This window comes from Linepithema humile, chromosome 2 (genome assembly GCF_040581485.1).
Source record: "Linepithema humile isolate Giens D197 chromosome 2, Lhum_UNIL_v1.0, whole genome shotgun sequence".
Classification (NCBI taxonomy): domain Eukaryota; kingdom Metazoa; phylum Arthropoda; class Insecta; order Hymenoptera; family Formicidae; genus Linepithema; species Linepithema humile.
The window spans coordinates 26,397,608-26,420,800 of record NC_090129.1 but is presented as its reverse complement, the minus strand read 5'-3'; the positions used below and the strand labels follow the sequence as shown (position 1 = coordinate 26,420,800).

General features: G+C 31.9%; 1 protein-coding gene and 1 long non-coding RNA gene across 18 annotated transcripts in view; one reads left to right on the top strand and one right to left on the bottom strand.

Moving 5' to 3' along the window:
• LOC136997950 (uncharacterized) overlaps positions 1–23,193 on the bottom strand; it is a 112,869-nt gene that overhangs the window by 38,316 nt on the left and 51,360 nt on the right. The gene's annotated exons all lie outside the window — the stretch shown is intronic.
• Positions 1–23,193, top strand: part of LOC105667876 (octopamine receptor beta-1R-like) — a 72,974-nt gene that overhangs the window by 27,686 nt on the left and 22,095 nt on the right. Inside the window, exons 1-3 of one of the 16 annotated variants that reach the window (XM_012359974.2) lie at positions 12,429–12,803; positions 18,598–19,588; positions 22,002–22,308. The exons of 13 other annotated variants lie outside the window; for them this stretch is intronic. In XM_012359974.2, the coding sequence (XP_012215397.1) occupies positions 18,992–19,588; positions 22,002–22,308 (904 nt within the window). In that variant the 5' untranslated portion in view covers positions 12,429–12,803; positions 18,598–18,991. Of the gene's footprint in view, positions 1–10,919; positions 11,702–12,428; positions 13,427–18,597; positions 19,589–22,001; positions 22,309–23,193 lie in introns of those variants that run through there. 2 more of the 16 variants (XM_067349467.1, XM_067349468.1) reach the window with 2 other exon arrangements.

Here is a 23,193-nt window from a genome sequence, read left to right as displayed (position 1 = left end):
CTTCTTGAGTGCCTCAGCAAGTTTAATATTTGGATTAGTTCAAGGAGACTTTTCAAGTATACAGAGTTGATAATTATGTTGGTACGTACGGTTAGTTATGTTGACATAAAATATCTTATTAACAGCAATCCTACAGGGGATTTTACCTATAAAAATAATTTTATCAATTTATTTATTTATTATTATTATCAATTTCATCTAATGCAAATTAAATCTTTTTTAATTATGAAACAAATGTTATATCTATTGTACAATACGCAATTAATGCGTATTAATGTTATACTACATATATGTATAAAAGATTTTTGTCTCTGTTAGATTAAACCAATTGCTAAAAAATTCTTCAATTGACAATTGTTAATGGATAGAAGCTTGAAGTTGGCCTCTCAAAACGAGTCAAGTCTGCGCGAACGGATATTCCGCATTGGCGTAAAAGCCGTCACGAAATAAGAAGTGGGCGGTGTGGGATTTAACGGCGAAATCGCTTCGCATCGCGTTCCTTTTCACGTTCGAGAAAGGCGGAAAAAGTCTTTCCTTGACACCGGCCAAGTCATCTTTTATTGTATTCGTAGCAACGATTACAAAACATTAAGAAACATTTTCTCAGCACAAAAAAAGCGATAAACTTGTGAAATTTTTTGTCTGTTTCCAACCTCGATATAAAAAGATTAATTTTCGAATTACCCATTTAAACATGCGTTTCATTGACAAAATATCTCAGTCAACACAATAACAATTTAGATAAATGTTAATTGATTCTATAATTAATTGTAAATTCTTTATTTTGTTAGGTTTCTAACATAGAAACAATCCATAGATTTCTAAATTTATAACTGCTATTCTTCAACTTTTTTGCAACATAACTAGGTTCATTGCTTCGGGATTGAAGACATTGGGATAGCATGAATGGTTGAAATGTAGTCATGAATCGCACGATCGAGCAACGATAGGAGAAACTTGACGGAGATAAGAGAAAGGGAGGAATCTAAACGAAACTGTACAGAAATGAAACGTCGATTCTGCGCTTCTCGCAATCAGGCCGTTCCACCCTATTTACTCGCAGCGCACTTCTTTGTTCCCCGTTTTTCCTGTTTCCGATATTCTTCTCGCGTTTCCTTTCCCAACCAACTGTCTTCGTACAATAAAATAGAAATAAAAGAAATTTAAACATTTTAATCTATACCTTAGATATATTTAATTTCAAATTGTTAGCGAATGAGAGAGAGAGAGAGAGAGAGAGAGAGAGAGAGAAAGAATCACGAAATATCATAAAAAAGAAAAAATATTACTATAAAAAAAATATTTCCCAAGATTCCTACAATATTAAGAAAAAAACGTTAATGTAAAATTTCTATTTGAAGCATTACTGTGCCTTTTGCTTGGCACGCTGCAGCTGCAGCTGCAGACTCAATTTGATGCAACGGAACAGTCGGAAACGCAGTCGGAATATAGAAAATGAACGCAGAATGCATGCGACGTTGGACTTGGTTCTTATTACTTTTCTCACCAATTTTGTTCTTATTATTTTCTCATGCTTTCTACTTTTCGACTGCGCACGTTTGATATTAAATATCGAGAGGACGATTATCACTTTTAAATTACGCGTTTGCGGGAAATTTTGTTTCCCGGAGAATTTCGTCGCTCCTGATAATATTTTTAAGAGAGTTATCGGGAAATCTCGTAAGCCGTGGGAATGCGCTTATCAGAGGATTTGCCCTGGGGATTTTCCCCAAAGCCGAATCACTAATCAGAACAAGTACTGGAGGTTGGCTTTGATCGAGGAAGGAAAATGGAAAATTTAATGCAACGGACGTCGCAAATGTAATAAATTGCACTTGCGATGTGTTCTCGTTTACAAAATTTATATATGTTTCATATTCATTTGTTATCGATTAGTCTTTTTCACGTACTATTTATAAAAGTTAATAAAAACTTGATAATCAAAAAATCAAACTAAAAATGAACGTTTCGAGTAAACTCAAAACTCGGAAAACTGCATAAGAATCAGTAATAACTATTTTAATTAATTGGATGAAAATTTTGATTAAAAATTGTACGAAAACTGCGTAATATTTCGTGTGTACACGTCTGTATGTGTTGCTAACTTTATTTAACCATAATAATAATCTACTTTATTGCTTGAGTGTAATTTTCAGTAATCTCAAAAGAATGCATTACTTTACAAAAATATTATTATAGTATTATATTACAATGAATGAGAGTATAATGCAAATATATTCTCAAATCTGCAAAAAGATCACGCAGATTTTGCATCCCACACTGCAAGTTGCAACTATGCAGGCATTTGATAACAGGAAATACCCTTTGTATGTACTATAGAGAGCTGTAGAAGTTGAAAATTGAAGGAGATAGAATCGTTTCAACATGTGTGTGGGCCAAGAAGGATTTTCTATTCTTGCGCATAGGGACATCTCGCTCGCTTTCTCCTCTCTATCGATTCACTAAGCGGTCCGTAAGGAAGAAGCGGCCTTAAGGGCGCAAGCTCAATGGCGCTAACCTATTTACCTATGTAGACCCGCCGGGACACCACACAGGGTGACTCATTTTCATCGATCCGTCGGCATATCATTGTGCAACTTCCGCTTCTCTCTCCCTCTCTCTCTCTCCTCTCTTTCTCTCTCTTCTTTTTTCTCAATGAGCGAGAAGCTTGTAACTTAACTGAAACTACTCTCCAATGATAAACAAGAAAATCAAGCTTGGTGAATAAAAGCTGGTATACAGGATGTCTTGGATTAACGCATACTTCTTTTCGTTCATTGATTCCTTGATCAACCGTGATTAATGTTTGCTGAGTAGAACTTATATATATTTTCTTTAATTTTTTGTTGTTTAATAATAAATATCTTTATATGTAACATTAAAAGCGAGTTTCTCAATTAACTTCTTACTTTTTATCGTATAAAATAATTAAGAAGATAATATTTTATTAAGTAAATTTTTATTTCTTAAAATAGTTGAGAATGTTATTTTTTATTATTTTCTTCATATTTTTAAATTTTAATGATCAGTTTTCGCGTCTCAAATTCTGCAGTGTTTCATTATTTTGTTTAAAAAAAATCAAATTGTACATCAGAGAGAATTCGTAAATGAAAAATAGTGCGGTGGACCTTGACACCCTCAAATAATGTCAAATATGCGTCACAGAATTTACAAGATAAATATTTTCCTATTTTTCTGTTTTTACTTTTTAAAGCAATTTTTCATATTTTCTGATTTTTATGTTCAAAAATAACCTGCGAAAATTACACTACACTCACAGGAGTTGGACAAAATTGATAAGAATTTGCGGATAACAAATGTTATTTCATTTCGTAGCTTTCGCAGCATATCTACTTCAGAACTTTCGTCTTGACTACGGCCTCGAAACTTTGTCATTCGTTTTCCTTCTATCCACGGTGTGCTATTCATTACGAAACTATCCACAGAATAGGGGTGAAGTGGATGCGCTTTTTTTGCTATTTCTTTCGAAGCGAAGGACAAATGATACGCTTGTTAAGACGAATATTAGTGCGCGAATACAGAATGTCATCATAAGAAGTGGTCGAATAAAGTTTGTGTACTTTAGCGACTTTCTTGGACACATAAAAGAAAAGTTATTGCAAAGTTATTTATAAAATAATTGAAGTGAAAATTTAATCAACAAGTTTAAATATATAAAAAAAAATAAAAGTTATAAATTTTGAAAAAAAGTGAAATTTTATTATAAAACATAACTTGATTTTTAATTCAAATTTGAGTTCAAAAACAAGTATAGTGTGCGAAAAATTTTTTCCTTACACTTTAATTATACGTTCCTATATTTAGATATCCCAGATTGCATTGTCTTCAACGGGAGACTCATTTGTATTTTCCACGGTATCGTGAATTTATTTGACAACACATTAAGACTTGCTTTTCTTAAAAGGCAATCTTATTTGAACATCGTTATCTCGAGAATTAGCCCGTCGTTAATTCACCGTTCTCCTGCAGGACGGGAATAAGTTTATTATCCTGTAGAATTTAGAAGTTATAATAGACTCCTGTTTATCTTTACCGGATTATCTATACTATATTCTATCTCAGCTTAGCAAACGCTTGCAGGCAGAATTATATCGATCTGTAATTTATGTTGGCAAATATTCTTCTTCGTCTTAAAAGTAAGATAAGTTTTTCCTACTTAAATATGACAAGTTTAAAAAAAGAAATAAATTTTATCTTATACGGCATGATGTATCTACGAATATCAAAATAAAATAGTATATACAACGCCTCTTAGAGCAATAGCGTTTTCTTTTTATCTAGGTATCCTTTAATCTAGAGCCAGAATTTAGTTACATCTTCGAATCAATTTACAAAGTGGACGCTCTTTGCTTTCCCATTATCGCTGGCGTCTTAGTTTCAATAGTGATGCAGCTTCGCAATATTCTTCCTTTTATTTTTTTATTGCCGCTACAATACCTCTGCAATGCAAATCCTTACCTATACGAGAAAGTATAGATCTATTTAAACTCTCGCGATTGTCTTGTCACAGAGAATACCGTAGAGAAATCGCTTTGTTCCCTTTTTTAACATTTGAGAACTCTATTGTTATGAAGCAAGTAAGGGTTTCTGTACAAAAAGTGAAAAAGGATATTTTCATTAAATGAGTAACGATGCAACTCGAGCGTTCGCAGCTCGTTACACGCAAAAGAGCGGTTCGCGGATTGAGTCCTTCTCGTAAGGATTCACCAATCTCTAGCTAAAACGAACATTCTTTCGTCTTTCTTCCCTGTGGGAAATAGTAAATTTCCTTTATGTCAAGGGAAGACGAAATGAACCGCTTGTGCGAGGGTAACTTGTCGCACTTCGTACTTTGAGTTCGCATTCCTTTGCGAACAAGTAACGTTTGACGTTCGATCTCGAAGAACGAGAAAGTTATTTCTATTTTCTATTATAAACTTGGTATCAGGAGAATCTATCGGTATCCGAACAGAATATTCTTTGCGCTGAACAGAAGCATATTCTCATAGAAAACTTTGCCAAACTAAAACCATAAATATCGCTGCGGAAATTGAAACTTTGTGCTAACATCTAAGAAGACTGCTATTGACTGCTTTAGGTTTAAACTTTAGCTTAAATTTTATATTAAAAGCATCGAGTAAGAAGATATATTTTCTATATTAAAAAATTTTTTTCAAATATAGATTTCTATATAAAGAGAGAGAATATAAGTATAAAGTTTATTAGAAAGAGAGAAATTCAAGTTTTCTTCTAGATTTCTTTTAAATTTCTATGATTTTATTATAATAATTAATATATATATAATTACGTGTAACTATAATTTTTATAATTTTACAAGATTGCAATAAAGAAAAGATTATGTGCGGAAGTGCACGAAAGTAGATTCTTTTGGAAGAACCAGATATCCCAACGGAAATCATTTTGCTGCGGAAAGTAGCGGATATATCTGACCGATTGTATTTTCCAGGGATAAATCTGTAACGCATCAGCGATATATCTAGAATACAGGCTGCACATGCAATCGATAATACGCGCAACTAGCCATTTCACGGAACGTCCTAATTTACGTTATGACATCATTTTATCGAGTTAATTAGTGCCGTTACATCGCACATCGCCGCACCGCTTCAAAGCGCAACCTGCGGAGCTCAAATATTAAATTGCGCCCTTTACGACATGCCCCCTTTCGTCCTTTCTGTTGTTTCCATTATACACGACGAAGACTTTTACTCTTATCATACTCAAGTAAAAATATTCGATTCATCCTATTTGCTTAGAAACAATAAATATGACTAAAATGTGGCAAAGAAGAAGGTATTTAAACAAAAATTTTAATTTTCTTAATTTTTTAAATTACAGTTGATGATATATAAATTATTTTTAAAGCTTTTTTAAGAATTAAAGATGACTGAGATTAGAATTATTATTTATTAATGTTACTAAGATAAAAACACAAACACGCACATATTTGCAAGATAGCATATATGTAATGTAAATTTGCATGTAGATTGCAATCACAGACTGCATCTATTTCAATTGCAAGAACTAGAACTTTGATATAGAACTGCAATTGATTGCAACTAGACGGATCTTTTGAGTCGCGCTGTTCAAACCCAGATTGCAACGCGCAATTACAACCTTGAATTTCGCTAAGTTTCGACCATTTCATTAATCGTACAATGTCTCTTTGCTGGATATCGCAGATATCGGACAATTTCTATAATATACATGAATACCATTCTCACAAAATTAAATGCAAAATTAATGCAAAATTAATGCAAAATTGAATGTACAAATAAATCCAGCGTTGTAAAATAACATAATTAGTATACATTTCGCAAAATATATTTTTTATTCAATGTAAAAGTGATTTTAATGAAAAAATCTTACGTTAGCGGATTTTATTTCAATTACAAAAGCTTGTGTCAATTTATTTCCGAGGTAATCAGTGATAACTCGATAATTGTTTGCATGCGTCGCGAGCGGAAGTAATAATCGAATTATGCCAATGGCTCATATATATATATATATATATATATATTAAACAAACGAATAAATGGAAAATTGAACTGCCATATTACTGGCAGGAACGTAGGATGCGAATGTCGTTAATTAGCAATCAAATCACTGCGCAATCCAAATACTTCAGTTGTAAAATATAGACATATTCGCATAATGACATTTTGATTAATTAATACATATATTTGTATATCTTTACATATTTTACTCTCTCTCTCTTTCTCTCTCTCTCTCTCTCTCTCTCTCTCTCCGTATTTATTATATATTTTTAAATAAATATATATATATATAGTATATGCGATGTATGAAACTATGATCTTTATATTATACTTATTTTTCGTTCTTCCTCTTGTATTTTTATAGAGATCTATATTCTTGATAGGGTGTATAAATGTTTAATGGTTATAATCATTAATGGTATTTTAGAATGTTACCAATCTCTTTACATCAAATAGTAAAAGAATTTTATCAGAGAAAAGATTACTTTCTTCTTTTCTCTTTTACATGTTCTTTAAAGAAAAATTTTCACCCCGAACTCCTTCTTTGGCAAAACTTTCGCTTCTACGGAATTTCGATACCGTACATTACATTCCTTAGATTATATTGCATCGGTAAGGTTTCCTTTCGACAACGTGATTCGGAGATGCGAGAAAACTCCATCCGGTCCGCAAAAAGAAAGAAAAAAGAAAGAAAGAACGAAGGAAAAAAACGATAGAAATGTAATCATGCAGAATATATGAATCTGAAATTTGCAGGACAGCACAATGTAATTTAAAAGAAAATGGTGGACGTTTACGAGTTATTTCATCGAATTATATTACTAAATTAAATTTATTGTAAAATTATTTCACGAAAAATCGATTAAAATAATTTTAAAAGGATCAAAGATTTTATTTAAAAAATTAAATTCTTTATTCTAAAATGCATTTCAAATGAAATAATGCATCTCTCTCTCTCTCTCTCTCTTTGTCTCTCTCTCTCCCCTTTTCTCTTTTGACTGTAGACAATCTTTAATCAATGATGTCGCAAAATTGACAGCAAGTTTAATATGGTCCTCCACAATTCGATAGTCTACCACCATCGATGCTCGTGTAATTACGCGTTTCGGCGAATTAATCAAACAAGATCCAACTCGACGCAATGTGCGGTCGCTTAGGCGATATTCCGGGATTCTGTTTAGCGGATATTGTCGAACTCGAAATCAAACTCGAGCATTCCACACACTGCACGCAATGTCAATATTAACGTCGGCCATTTCCGTCGAGCCGAGTGAGAAACTCTTCTTTCATAATTAATAAAATTCATTGATTTATCGCTATACGTGTTTATTCAACGCATTAAAAATACCATTTCGTGAATAATTCGACTTATAAATAGATATATTGCGCGTTATTACAATATTATAGTAGTTAATTATTTCGCGAAAAATCAATCAAAATGATTTTAAAAGAATTAAAAATTTTATTTAAACAGTTAAATTCTTTATTCTAAAATGCATTTCAAATGAAATAGTATAGTCTCTCTTCTTCTCTTATTAAAGGAAAAAGGAAATAAAAAGTATAAACGTTAAGTTAAAATTTAATCAATTTTAAAATTAAGTCTTCAATTTTAAGATATAGAATTCAAATATAACAAATTTTAGAAAAAAATTTCAGATAGTATAAAAAATAATTAAGTAAAATATAAAATATAAAAATTCAGCATTTAAAAGAAACAGATAGTGTTAATTTTTAATAATTGTAAAATCAAAACACCAAACTCTGGTACTAATTATATTTAAAGTATCATTCATTTATATTTATCGACTTCTATTATTTAAATACATATTGCATCAAACAATGTACTTGTGCTTTTTATTTTGCACGTGTAAATTTTATAAATAGTCATAATGTTTTTAAAATATGTGTCACCAATTGTATATTTCTTTTGCCTTTTTGCGTCATTTTTGCGCCATAAAGTTTACTTTATATTATTAATAAAAATATTATTAATAAAACAATATATTAATATTATAATTCGCATAATACATAATATACATAATACATAATACATAATACATAATACATAATAATACATAATACATAACATAATATAATTATAATAATATTATTATTAATAAAACAAAAACTATTTTCCATATCATTAAACTTTCATACACAAGAATCTTAATCTATATTATAGCATAGCATTAAAATATTTTTCTTTTACTTCAAAAAAGTTGTTTACAATTTCTCACGGTAAATAGTTAATAATCATTGGCCTTGTCTTGTTCAAAAATAGAGAAATTAGTAGCCATTGATAATTTTGTTGTAACATTTTTATTGCAATATGAGCAAAATATACCGCGTAAAACAACTCTTAACGATTATGTTGCGATTTTAAAGTAATTTTTATTCGTTTCTTTTCCATATGGTGAATAATAAAAAAAATTTATTATTTGGAACGCTGCATTTTTCTGCCAATAAAACATGGTAAACAACAGCTTTGCCTCGAACAGAAAATACAAAATGTATGCCGTAACAAAGATGGTAATTATCATAATTATTACAATAACAATGATGCATTGTTCACTTGTCGAAATCTTTATTCATTACTTTATCAAAGATATTGCTTCAACAAAAGTGAAGTAATTAATTTATAAATATAAAAGTAGCTGATTTGTAAAATAACTTTTGCAAAAAATAATAAAAATAAAATTGATTAAAAAACAATTACACACTACAGACACATTACTGCAAAATAACGTGATAAAATGTTACACATCATGACAGCTTTCAATTTTTTTGCTATTTAGTACGTTTTCTCTTGTCAGTCGCGAAAGATATTCATCATTCCCGTTACAAATCATCCTGTATAAAAATCAGAAATATAAATAAAAAATAAAAGGAACATCTGAGAATGACTGAACAAGTTGCGAACGAACGTGAAATCAATTCCTGTGACGTAGTACGGACATGGCACGTGTCGCCGCCGGTTTGGTACCCCCACGGTGAAAAGTGGACAATGACGGAAAAACGGCAGTATTTTAACCGGAGAGTCGGCCGCCCCGAGGAACGGGTAACGAATGTAAATTGCGACACCGCGTGTCCAAGTCAGCTTATATTTCGTGCCTCTAGCACAATAATTGAAAGAGCTATTTTTTTCGAAAAAGAAAATAACCGTTACGAATATTTAAACAATTATATATCGTGCAAGTGTGCACTTTCAGAACAATCACATCTAAACTTGTTAAATATCTTATTAATTAGTTCTATCTTCATTTCTTATTTTAATTTTTCTAATTTAATTTAATTTTGTTTGCTCTTGTTTACTTAGTTGGAATCATAAGCATCGAAAATATAGAAAATAGCGAATATATGTGATGACGCGCACTTTGGTTTGTCAAGAAAAAAATTGTTCCGATTTTTTACAAAGAATATCAAAGAATTGTTCGTCAGCCAAATTTCACATCATATATCTTGAAGAGCCCAACTTCAGAAAGAGCCCAACTTCAGAAAGAGCCCAACTTCAAAAAGAAAGAGGGGGGAGAGAGAGAAAAAAAGAGAGAGAGAGAGAGAGAGAGAGAGAGAGAGAGAGAGAGAGAGAGAATAAAAGACTGTTCATATATAAAATATTCGTCTTATAACATATACAATAATTTCGCACAAAGTCCTTTCATCATCAGCGTGCGCAGTTCGAGTGGATCAAAAAAACTTCTCTCTCTTTCTCTATGACAGTCGGAATTGGATCGGAACTTCGTACTTACTACGCGGATGTAAGTTCTTGCAGAGGGCAAAAAGTTGAAACGAAATAGCGAATCAAGAAGTAATCTTCGTTCTCGCCGATCAAAGTCCAGCCTTATTGAAGTCATACAAATAAGTTATTTTATATAATGCAAACAATATTATTTTCTTTAATTTATTTGGATTTCATATAAATTAATCTATCAAAATTCTATTTGTCATATTAATTTACTGAAATCAAATTTGTGATGTTGTGAAATTTCAACGAATCAACGGGAAGACCTTGAAGAAGTGCACGAAACTCGCTCGCTCGTCATTGCGTGCGGTCACTCCTGATTTTCGCGTGATCGTCGCCTTTCGAGTAGCGCGCGCCCTCGAGAAGGAAACGATACCCTCGAAGAGCGATTTCGAGAACAGAAGCGTGCGGTTACGGTAAAATTGCGCGCGAATGCGAACGGGAACACGTGCGCGGCCTCGGTGCTTTCGCGCGAAGGCCGCTCGCCGTTATTACGTGCCCCGCGAACCGATCGATCCTACGCATACGAACCCGAATAGAGGTACCTAAGAAGAGATTTTACCTTTTGTAATTCTTAATTCATAATACATATGTATATTATGTTATATTATACATAATATTATATTCTATTATGTTATATTAATTGCTGCTTTCGGTTTCAGACGTGTGTGGCGTATTTCTTATTATCTCCTTCTATTCGCTGTACATGCATCTGATGATGCGAAAAAGATATTGCGAAATACGGCATCGATTGAAGCGGGAATTGTAAGCGAGCGAGTGGTCATTGAGCTAAATTAGTATAATACGTTGCTAAGGTTGCTGCAATAAAACATCGCTTCTTTTCACAAGATCTCGGATCAAGGTTTTCTTGATCGTTACGCGTCTGCACGTTCGAGTAATTTGAAAGAGTTTTTTTTTTCTTTATTGTAAAATGATTTTTGAAAATCTAAAATACATCCTTTATAAGCGGATATTGCAGAAAATGTCATCTGATTTCTAATGAAATACTAGTGCATTATTCACGATATTACGGTTATATTACATTGGATATGCCTATTTTGTAATCAAATATTGTACACGCAAATATTGTTCAAATTATTTTTACAAATATTTGTTAAATTATAACTAACATAACAATATTAATGTATCATATGTCATATTTTCTTATATAATTATAATTAAATTATAAATTTATGAAACAGAAAAACAAATAAATGATGAAAATCACATTTGTCACAAATAAAAATTCTCTCAAAAGATATTACTCTCTGCTACAATTATATAACAAGATTTAATTAAAATTTTTTAATATTTTTTTAACAACTTTAATTTAATTAGCGTACTGTTATGTATTGTAATTTATATTAGCTGCGCAATTATATGAATACGACTCGAATTTAGTTGCTGTCATTTGTAAGTGATAAAAATAAACTCGCAAACTATTTTTTATTGTCAGTCACTGTGCGCGATCTCCATATTATAATTAATATCATCGACTGCACCCTTCTCGTATTCTCGTTACGTCGCGCATGCAAGCATTTGCACAGCGCAAAGACAATGCATCCCTATGCATATCCGAACTCGAATATCCAGATGCGCGATCTTATATCATCCCAACAATGGAATTGTTCGAAGAAATTGGTGACGAAACGCGGAACAATAGCCACGTTTGTTTTCATTGTATTTCTTTACCTTACATCTTTTCTCTCTCGCATTTTTCAAATTATAATCAAGCATATGTAATAACCAAAATGATCAAATATTCTTGCGTATATTTAAATTTCTGGTGTTCTATATTTATATATATTTCACATGTCGAAAAGTGTAACAATATTATATTTTTGGCAGAAATAAAATAAACCAATGTATGCCAATAAATAATGAGTATAGCTACAAATTTAATTTTATACAAAATATGAGATATTTTTATTTTTTTAAATTTTATATATTTCATATTATTATATTTTATATTTTGCATTCTCTTTTATATTATATAAATATGTGAGTCCTATAGTCAAAGGTTAAATCAATATATTTTATATTTTTTTAATTTTGCAATAGAGTTTGGAATTTTATATGAAAAATATTTCATACATTTTATTATTTCACATCGTTCTGTTATCTTTATTCTATATAAATATATGAGTGCCAAAGTTAGATTTGTATTTCATATTTGTATTTCTTTTTCCGCACTTTGCAACACAATGAAGGGCGGTACCATACCATAAAGAAGGAGAGAGAAAGAGAAAGATAAAGGGAGAAAGAGAAAGAGAAAGAACGAGAGAGCTCGAGGGGGAGAGAAACACGGCGCCGTAGCGAACGTCGCGACGCTCAGTCTACCGGCGTCGTCCGAACATGTACGATCCGTCAAGGAATTACCAGTTGCCGCCGCCGTTCGAAATCGCCGACGACGACGACGAGAACGAGGACGACGACGGTCTCGCCGCGACCTTGCCCGCGAAAGATCGATCCGACACCATGTTGCGGATTAGAGCGAAACATCAGTGCTCCACGACCGGTTCTACCAATATCGAATAATTATATCAGTGTGTAATTTAGCTTTTTGAAGAACTGTAATTGCTAAATCTGCTATTGCATTGCTTGCAGGAGACTTGAAGAAAATACTCAATTGTCCGAATGTAGATAAAAAGTTAAATTAAAATTGAAAAATTAATACTATAGAATATTTGACGATAAAGTATCAATGATTAAAAATATTAGTGATATATCAGTGTTCAATAATAGAAAATTCGGCAATAAAAAATACCAATTCTCTAAACAGATAGCAATAGACGTATTTAATGTTATTTTGCATTGCAATTACGTGATGTATTGCTCTTTTTCATTATTTTGATATTAATCAGTAGCAAGAAGTTTTACTCACTCTTAAAATTTAATTCAGTCTTTTTAATCATTTGCAAGTCTGAGTTTGGAATGCAGTAACAATGATATTCAGTTAACTGCAAATAGTGATAATTAATGTTAATTAAAAAAATTTGAAATTCATCAATTTCGCGAGTGCAAAAAAGATTGACGAAACTAAATCGCTGAAAGTAAAATATGTCGCTTGTAAAAGTGGCTTTCAATTTAAATTCACAACTTCAAAACAGTGACCGGAAAAGAAAAGACTGTTGTGACTAATTACTTCTCTGTTCGTAAAGCAATAAGGGTATAAAATTGATTCGTAATATTGATAACACTTATCAAGCTCACGGTCAAAACTTTGCGAGGGTGGTCGGAAACGTGGTGAAACTGTAGTGAAAGCGCCTGCGCTCGCTGCGGCGTCCTCTGACGCGACTACTTGGCGTCTAGACGTTAAAATACGTTTTTAATTTTTCCACATATCTAGATTATCTGATAGAGGGAATATTGGTTTTTCGATGAAATCTTTCTCTATCATCGTTTTTTTCCCTTCCAACTGAAGTACCTTTATATTATATTCCAATGCTGAACTTTCATTGAAATTTTCTATAATTACGTCAAAATTTTAATTTACTTTAATATACCTCTCTCACAGACAGTAAAATAAGCTTAACTCTTGGGAATAAAACTAATATTATACTGTATAATTTTCAGCGATTACCAAAACTTCAAATGAAATAATAGTATGATAATTAACTATAATAATAGTAAGCATTTGAAGTTGTGTATGCTAATTTTATACTGACTGTTTGTTTGGTTATACTGATAATTAGTCATTCGACTGACGTATTAATTTTATTCATAACTATTTTATTAATAATTTTCTTGAAATATTGTTTGTATTATCGATAATCGATTATTATTTTGTAATATTTATTCTAGTATTTTTTATATTGTAAAAAAATATTTTTTTATATAAATTTCCTTTAAAATTTATATTTCTTAAATTTTATATTTTTGAATAATAAAATTGGAAAAATATTTTTAAATTTATATTTCTGAAAATGCACAATTTGAAAGCGCAATTCTACGCACATAAAATGCGTTGGCCGCGATTCAATCGTCATTCCTATTTACGTTAGACGAATTGGCACTCAAACTGACAACTTCATCTCGTATTTCACTATTATTAATGTATGTAGGAGCTGAAAGTGTCATTTAATCCGATTGTAAACCGAAAACTACATTCTCGTTATAATTCCTGGGAGATGATTAACTCCATTCTCCGACATTAATTCTATTCTTTGAATTCTCCCGGCAATTATTCAATTACTTGACTTCTTAAAGTCCTCATCAATCTAACAAATGCGGATGCTTGACTTTTTAGACTACTTGACTTTTAAACTGAAACTTTAAACGCGCAGATTCCGTTTTTTATGTAGATGATCTAGTTAAAATAATAAAATCATGCCTATCAAAGTCAGAAAGTTAAAATAAAAATATCGTACACATAATATGTGTATAGGATATATGAAAATAATGAATCTCTTTAAAAAAATCTCTTGCTAAATATAAATTATTCGAATGACATAACATTATATATAGAGCAAATAATAAATTTCGTGAAATAAAAAAATTCGTTGAACACAAACTAAATGTAAAATACAATTTACAAAAATAGAATTCAATACTAGCTACATTAATTATATAGAATTATTAAAACTTGTTGCATTTTTTAATTTTTGTTTATTTGTGATTCATATGCAAAATATTATATTACGTAATGCATTTCCAACGACTTGTTCCGCAGAAATAAACTGTCCGGTGAAAAATGCGCTCAATAGTCAATCTCATCGACAATCGAATCAGCGATGACGCGTGTCAACGCTTTTTAAATTTTAATCTCTGAAGAGGAGAGAGGATCATTGACAAATTGACAGGTAAAGCGCGAATGCGTGTCTGTCGACATCTCGATATTTTGTGTGCCTTCACGTTGTCTCGATTACGACACATGCAGGACGAAGGAATCAATCCTGCCAATTGAAAGGTTAACTGAAAGCCATTGAATCTATGTGTGGAATAAATCGGATAGAAAATATCGCAAGAAAATTATGCCAATTGCCAATTGCAATCAAAAGCGAAAAACAACGGTGTTAGACAATGTAACATTCGACAGAATGTAAGAAATACATAGATGACAAAATATAATAAGTTCCAATCATCCTTCATGACCAAAGAAAATCAAATTGTTATATATTTCTATATACGAGAATATCAAATTTTTAACTATTAATATTTAATTATCAAAATAAATTAATTAACAATAAAATAGAAATACCCAATTGACGGGTAAAACAAAAAAGTGAAGAATATTTTTTATCGATTTTATATATATATATATATATAAATTCCACAATAATTAATTTATAATACATCAGAGGAAATTGATAATAAAAATTAAGTAAATTATAATAGTATATACAACAGTAAATTTCATGAATCTTTGAAATAAAATATATTTATGAGATTTGTATTCGTTTCTAGATGTTTAATATCGCGAAATTAGTCGAGTTGAAAATCATCATAAGTTTTTTTTACCTTCCCGTTTTTGCTCGGTCTTCTATCCATCTTCCTTTTTCCCCACTCTATTTTAATTTCCACAGAAATTTTCTAAAATATTGCCGTAATGATAATGGTATTCCGCATTGTCCAACACTGTCTAAACTATCATTAAAACTGTCTCAGTTACCATCAACTAACAATGAAAATAACACCTAATATATTTCATTGTATGTGTGTGTTTTGTATACGCACATACACACAGTGCGCACAGTTGCCAGTGGGCTAGAGCTATCTCTATGAATATTGCAGTATGTAAATCCAGGCCTCTCTTGAACTTGCTCTACTGTCAACTTCTCTTCACCCTGACCCCTTCGGTTACCATACCGTTCGCGTTTCCATCGCCCCAAGGAGACTAAACATCCGCGAAGACTGCACTGCTTGGGCGTTATTAGCGTTTAACGCTTAATAACGAAATATCGTTCCCAAGAGTTCGCGAAACTTGAGACATCATACTCTGACAGGCAAGCGGGACCCAATTTGCATATAAACTAAGAAAGCTACAGTTTAGAATTTCACATTGCAAAAAATCTTGTTATCGTTTTCAATATCGTCGGAAAAAGTCTGTAAATGTGAATATGTTTATTAAATTCTGTAATCATTTTAAAATCTATGAAATGCCTACATAAATATTCTGTAGCAATTAATAATAATAATAATAGTTGTTCTCGCCAAGATTGTAAACTTTATTATTGCTAAAATTCCATAAAGACGTGTATCACAAAATTATGAAATTATGCATTCTACGATGATAAAATTACTTATTTTGCGCCATTTTGAATTCTGGATGTGAGAGGCGATTTAAGCAGCGATTTCTTTTCGTAATCTTCAAGATAAATTCTCGTCGGAGGTGAGTTTTTATGCAAGGAGCTCGAAAATTATATAAGCTTCTGTAATGAAAGCAGTACACATAGCGTGAGTCTTGAAGATCTCGCATAGAATAGATTGCATATATTTGTACCTCTACTTTACATTTAAAATTTCAGCCACTTTAAATATAAATCCATATCTAAAATGTACGCTACATCGTTATCAAAATTCCAAAAAACATCCATCCATTGTGACGTAAAAATATCCTTTATTGCTAGAAACGAGATGCAAATTCGTGCCCGTGTTGTCTGCAAAATTAATATGAGACACTCCATCCTGGTTTTCTTCAAAGTAACACAATATCTTAATCTCTTCAAAATCTTTAGAAAATAACAAAGTCTAATTTTAAGGAGAACAACGTTAATTATTCTTAATTATTATTACATTGTTATTAATTGCTGTAGAAAAGAAATTTATATATAATTATTAATTGTTAAAATAATGTTCATAAATGTGACTTTCTTATTTTTCATTTTCTTCTTTAATTAATAATATTAAAAGCGCGTAGATAAGTGTTTCGCCACGATAGGACCATCGACGTGCAATCACGACGATTACGGTCACCCGAACTCTCGAAATTGCGCGTAATTATCCAAGGACCCTCTTGTAAGTTTCGCTCGAGTTATCTTCCCGTTAGTGGGAAAGTTTCTCGCTAGGAAGTCGTGCTGATACATCGTTGACATCTTCGGCAATTTCGCCGTAACCGTTAATGAACTGTCGACAGTTGGAAACTGTCAAATTTCCGGGATTTAAAATGGCTAATTGGCCATGGATTGTTAATTTCAAGATAAAGTTCAACTATCGATCAATATATACGATCGTATCTCTATACAAGAGATGAGACATATGAAAGAGTATAGTTAAATATCTTTGTTATTCTTAAAAGTATAGAAATGTTAAATTTGGATATCTTTTGACTAAATATCTTTTTAGTAGTAGTAATAAATGCTAGATATTAGTTGAGAAAAGCATTTCAATCATAATTAAATATACTAGTGTGCATCAAATATCGTCCTAAAGTAAAAGAATACTTGAAAGATACGCAGAACGTTGGAAAAATTAATTATAAAATTAACATTAAAAAAGTACTAATTAAATTAAAACAAAAAGCTAATCAAAGAGTATTAAATGAAACTAAAACTAAATATCAAATAATTTTAAACAATATAGAATTAATTTGTGTATCATTTAGAGTCTACCTTACACAATATTATTAATTTAATAATCTATTTTAATCGAAAGAGAATAGGCATCGGTTCGCGATATTAATGAAAAATTTGTCATAATGACTCGTAAATGTGTCAGTAATGGAATGTGATATTCATGCATTAAACCGTAAATTCTCGATTCGCCGATCCGTCACTGAAAAGAAACCCTAAATTATACGCGTATAATCGTGAATATAAAACGAAGCGGTTCCACGAAAGCAAAGGAGAAATCGATGGAACGTTTTCGTCATCGTTATAACGATCGTGGCTGTTGTTAATAATACAGTCAGATGTACTTACAGATAATACATTCATGGCCACATGTGGCATACATTGTAGCCAGTATGATTATAATTTCGATGCTGACCATGTGGCAAAGCTTCGCGATGAGAGGAACAAACATTTCCATCAAAAAAGCGCCATTACCCACGTAAATGCGCGATTTATTGCCCTATTTTTTTGTCTCTTCTGATATCCCAACGAATTAACAGACATTATTTTACATATTCCACATATTAATTACATCGAAAAAAATAATTAAAAATTAAGAGTAGAGATAAAAATAAAACTGTTCGTTTTTACGTTCGCAAATAAGCTTTTGGCAAATAGTTTAAAGAAAATTTCATAGACAAGATTATATAAAAACTGAAATGTTGTTCAGAAACTGAACAAAATTTTCAGTTGTCTCTTAAATTTTCCAATTTAATGCTTCCAATTAATTTGTTTTTTAAGAAAAGAAATTTGTTTACCTTTATAAGCCTTTAATATTTTTTTCCTTAAGTTTAAGAACAACCTCTAACAACAGGTGATATTCATCATCGTCTGTTGACTAAGGAACAATGAACGATCAAACGTGCAAAAACTTTCGCAATCAATATAAGAGTTATAGATACATAAAACTCTCCTTAAATGCAAGATTAAATTGTCTCTAATTTAAAATTAATGAAAATAATTGTCATGGAAAGTAATCGTGATAACTGGCGAACTTGAGTCATAATTATTAGACATCTGAATTTGGAATAAAAAAATCAGTGGCATTTTCGTGTGCAATGCAACGATCCGACTTGACTCGAAGATGAGATACTTAAATCATCATCACGGCGACATCGACGAATTTGTCGGTGGACTTGAGAGTGAATAGATACTTAATATGATACCGCTACTTTCGGTCTGGAATGGAAGTCAGCGAGCTTCCGAACAATGAGGATCCATTCAACATCAATCTCTCTTCGACTCTCAAGAATTTGTCAGACCTCCATGGCACTCTGAACATTATCACTGAATCGAAAAATGTCACTTTAACTGTCATCAAAAGCTTCATAATGATCAGCATCATCGTCACCGCTTTGATAGGCAACGCTCTAGTAATCGCCAGCGTCAGAAGACACCGGAAACTGCGAGTGCCCACTAATCGCTACGTGGTTTCCTTAGCGATGGCGGATTTTCTCGTTGCGGTGTGTGCCATGACGTTCAATGCTTCTGTCGAGATCTCTGGTGGCAAGTGGCTGCTCGGCAGTATTATGTGCGACGTGTGGAACTCGATGGACGTTTACTTCAGTACCGCCAGCATCCTTCACCTTTGTTGTATCAGTGTCGACAGATATTACGCGATAGTCAGACCGCTGGAGTATCCAGCCATTATGAGAACTGTGACAGTCACCGCGATGCTGAGCAGCGCTTGGACACTGCCGGCCTTAATCAGCTTTATACCCATCTTCATGGGTTGGTACACCACACAACAGCACTTGGATTTCCAGCGAGAGAATCCGCAGGTAGATCAAAGTGAACGGCGACGTTATCGTACTTTAAGATTTTAATCATCTATACAAAGTTAAGAATCTCAAAACTTTTTTGGAGAATTTAATAACTTGTGACCTCGATTCAAAAATTTTGCCAATGTTATTCTCACCCCTATAACTGCGAAATTTACACAGAACAAAGTTATATTTCAATCGGCTGCAACCTCGGAGAGTAAACAAGGTATTGGAAACAAGGTATCGCGGCCTTCCTCTGCCTAAAGATTTGATTTATTAAAGTACTTTCTTCTTTTAGCTTTCTGTTTATCATTCTCTTTTGCAGATTATATCAAGAGGCAATTTCTCATTTCAATTCCTTTGTAGCTCCAGTTGCTCTCCCGCATCACATTATTAATCTTATTTATCTTTTTCCCGATTCCACTATCTGTTGACTGTACCCAATCCACATTTATTATGTTGGCTATTACATTGAAAAGATAGATAGTCTAGGAAGATTAATCTATCATAGCTGCCTAAAAAAAATTAATTAAAGTCAGATATTAGGTTGCGATGAATTTTCCGCTTGCAGAAATATTCAGCTTTTGTTGCAATATCGGAACAATACGCACGTTATGTAATTCCACGCGATATATTTTTAAAAAGAAATCATTTTTAAATAATTCATAAAAATCCTCCAACGTAATTCACGAATAATCAACAAATTATATTATTTATAATAAGAATTGTAGACCAGAATTTGTATGTGTGATCCGATGCTATTTGAATAATAAATCAAATTATTAGAATAGCAACCAAATGATGAAATAGAAGAAATAAGGATATTTTATTTCGCATAAAAAATTTAATCGATGCATAATTGCGTCATTGATATTTCGGCCACGCGATTTTGTCACGTTTGGGAGAGATACAAATAGCGATACTATGAACGATGCGATTTATATCCACTATTATATCCACATCAGCCAGTGAGCTATCGATTTTTAATCGGCGAAGCTTACCGTCGGAAAACTTGCCAGCGATAAGGCTCATTTATCACGAGCGACGCTTTTCTCAATCGCCGCAGTTACTTAGGGTGCTCTTTCCTTCGCATAGTAATTATAATTCAGAATTTAATTGATCTCTAAAGATAGGATTAAGCTAATTGCTGCATTTATCATACTTTTGATTAGCTTTCTTTTTACGATTCAATGCACTACTGCCGTATTAAATCGAGGAAATTAATTAAATATTACAATGTTGCTAATCATTTCTCAAATCTTTGATCAATATTATTATTTATACTGTTCCTCTCTCGTAGTAAAAGTATTAAAATAAAATTTAAGTCGTTTTCAAGAATAAAATCTGATTAATATTTATCATCTCCAAAATCATATTTTTCTCAAAATGAAGCTATCGAGTAATGTTAGTCGCTACAGAAATAGTATCAATTGTATTAATTCTTTAAATCGTAATTTATATTTTGCTATCATAACACTCTTAAAAATAAATTATATATAAATGTTAATAAAAGTTAACTACGTTTAAAATATAAAAGAGTGTTATTTTAAACTTCGTAATTAAACGTATACTTAAGTTGCCTGGTATTACTTTGGAAAAAAGCAATTTGTTAATGTCGGCGTTACAGTCCATGATAAATCAGTTATAATGTTGTTATATTTTATTAAAAAAAAAAAAAAAAAAAAAAAAGAAATTTGTGAGAATTTTAAAAAGAAAAAAAAAACTGATATGAAGAGCGAAGATGCAAGAAGAACATATCTTCTAAACTTTCGTTACAAATAACACATTCATACTTTTAATTCATTCACACTTTTCAAGTTGTTAATTTTGTGACATTTTAATAGCACAGTTCATGACTGTTCAATTTTATTTCAAAATAACTAGTATTGACACCACTATTAAAAGCGACAAAAAATAGCGACGATCCATTCATCCTCGATTTGTTTGATCGATTAATATCATCTGCCAAACCTTTTATAACGTTTTATCATTTTTTAACCATTTTTAAAAACCTGTTTGCCAAATCTATTTTACATGTAACTCATAAAATCAATGCGTTCTGTGTTGATTTAAACGTTAACATCTCTTAAAATTTTTATTAATAATTATTACCAATTGTTTTACTCTCTTTTACAGTATATAAATTTATACGTAAAAACTATTTAAGTAAAAACTAGTGTATGTGTAAATTATATAACTGTGATATTTTTCTCTCTAAGAAATTTTTGAGCAATATCAAGAGATTCTCAATATATACTCTTACGAAAAATTGCTTCTACGCAGCATTTGCCAAATTTTACAGTATAAAACTTTTTAGGAATTTCTTTCTTACGCTAGACGGTTTATAAATTGAAAGGAAGGGGAAAATGTTCTAATTACAATTTTACGCGTGTTTTGTGCGACTGAAAGTTTCCGGCTTCTGCGATCTTAGATTTGCACATTCGTGGCAAACCGTCCGTACGCAGTGATCAGTTCCTGCGTGTCTTTCTGGATCCCGGGTGTCGTGATGATCATCATGTACTTGAAAATCTACAAAGAAGCGATTAGACAAAGAGCGGCCCTCAGCAGAGTGTCCAGTAGCACGGTGCTCAACAGCGTACAGGTGCGTCGCTCTTCCAGCGGCTCACGGCATCATTCCAGGACATCGCATCAGCTACTGCTGCATCCAAGCGACGCGAGTGATTACGGAAGACCACTCTCTTACAGAGCCTCGGCGGCGGAGCTCAACATCGAGAACGGTGAGTGCGAGAGCGAACTAAGCGAATGAAAGCAAAGGAGGAAAAAAAATAAATAAAACAAAAAGTAAAACGAGATAAGAGAAGTAAAGTAAAATAAAGTAAAAAACAAAATAAAATAAGATAAAAGCAAAGCAGAAGATGGTGACCCACTAATAAATATAAACAATATGATGCTTGATTACTTAATGACTACATTCAGTAGCCATTAGTTGTTACACAAAGCATAGTATAATTTTGTTTAACACAATATTTGGACTCAATATGTGAATATTTATATTTAAAAAATGTAAAATAAATATAAGAACACAAAAAAATATCAAAGAAAGATAAGAGAAATTTTACAAAGTTTTCGAACGAGGGAGGAGTCAAACCTTGTGCACCGAGTGTAACGTCGCAACAAAAATGTCCCTCAATTATCGGTGAAATTGAGCAGTGCCGAATTCAATTGCGTTTTCCCCGTTCCCCTTCCAATTTGCCATCTCTCCGTCAAAAGCCTTAATGCATGTTTCAGCCGACGTGCACAAAGCGAAGATTATTACTTTCGCCCGCGGCGATTCGCCTTTTTCTCACTACGCTCGATACGTCGAAACCAACCGTGTAATCATCGATCCGAAGTGAAATTTCGTGGCAAATTTTATGGCAAATGACACGCAGCGCAAAAATGTGCAACGTAACAATCATTACGTCAGTCGTAAACTATACAAAGAACATTAATAAAATTCTCGAGAGAAGAATTGCACTCTGCAGCACATAAATTTTATTATAATAATAAAAAATTCTCATGCTAGTTTCTGGAAACAAATTACCTATCACATCTGAGCTTTTAATACAGTATTTTAATATGTATTTTTTTTCTTTTCTGCCTCTCTCTTTTGACAATTTTAA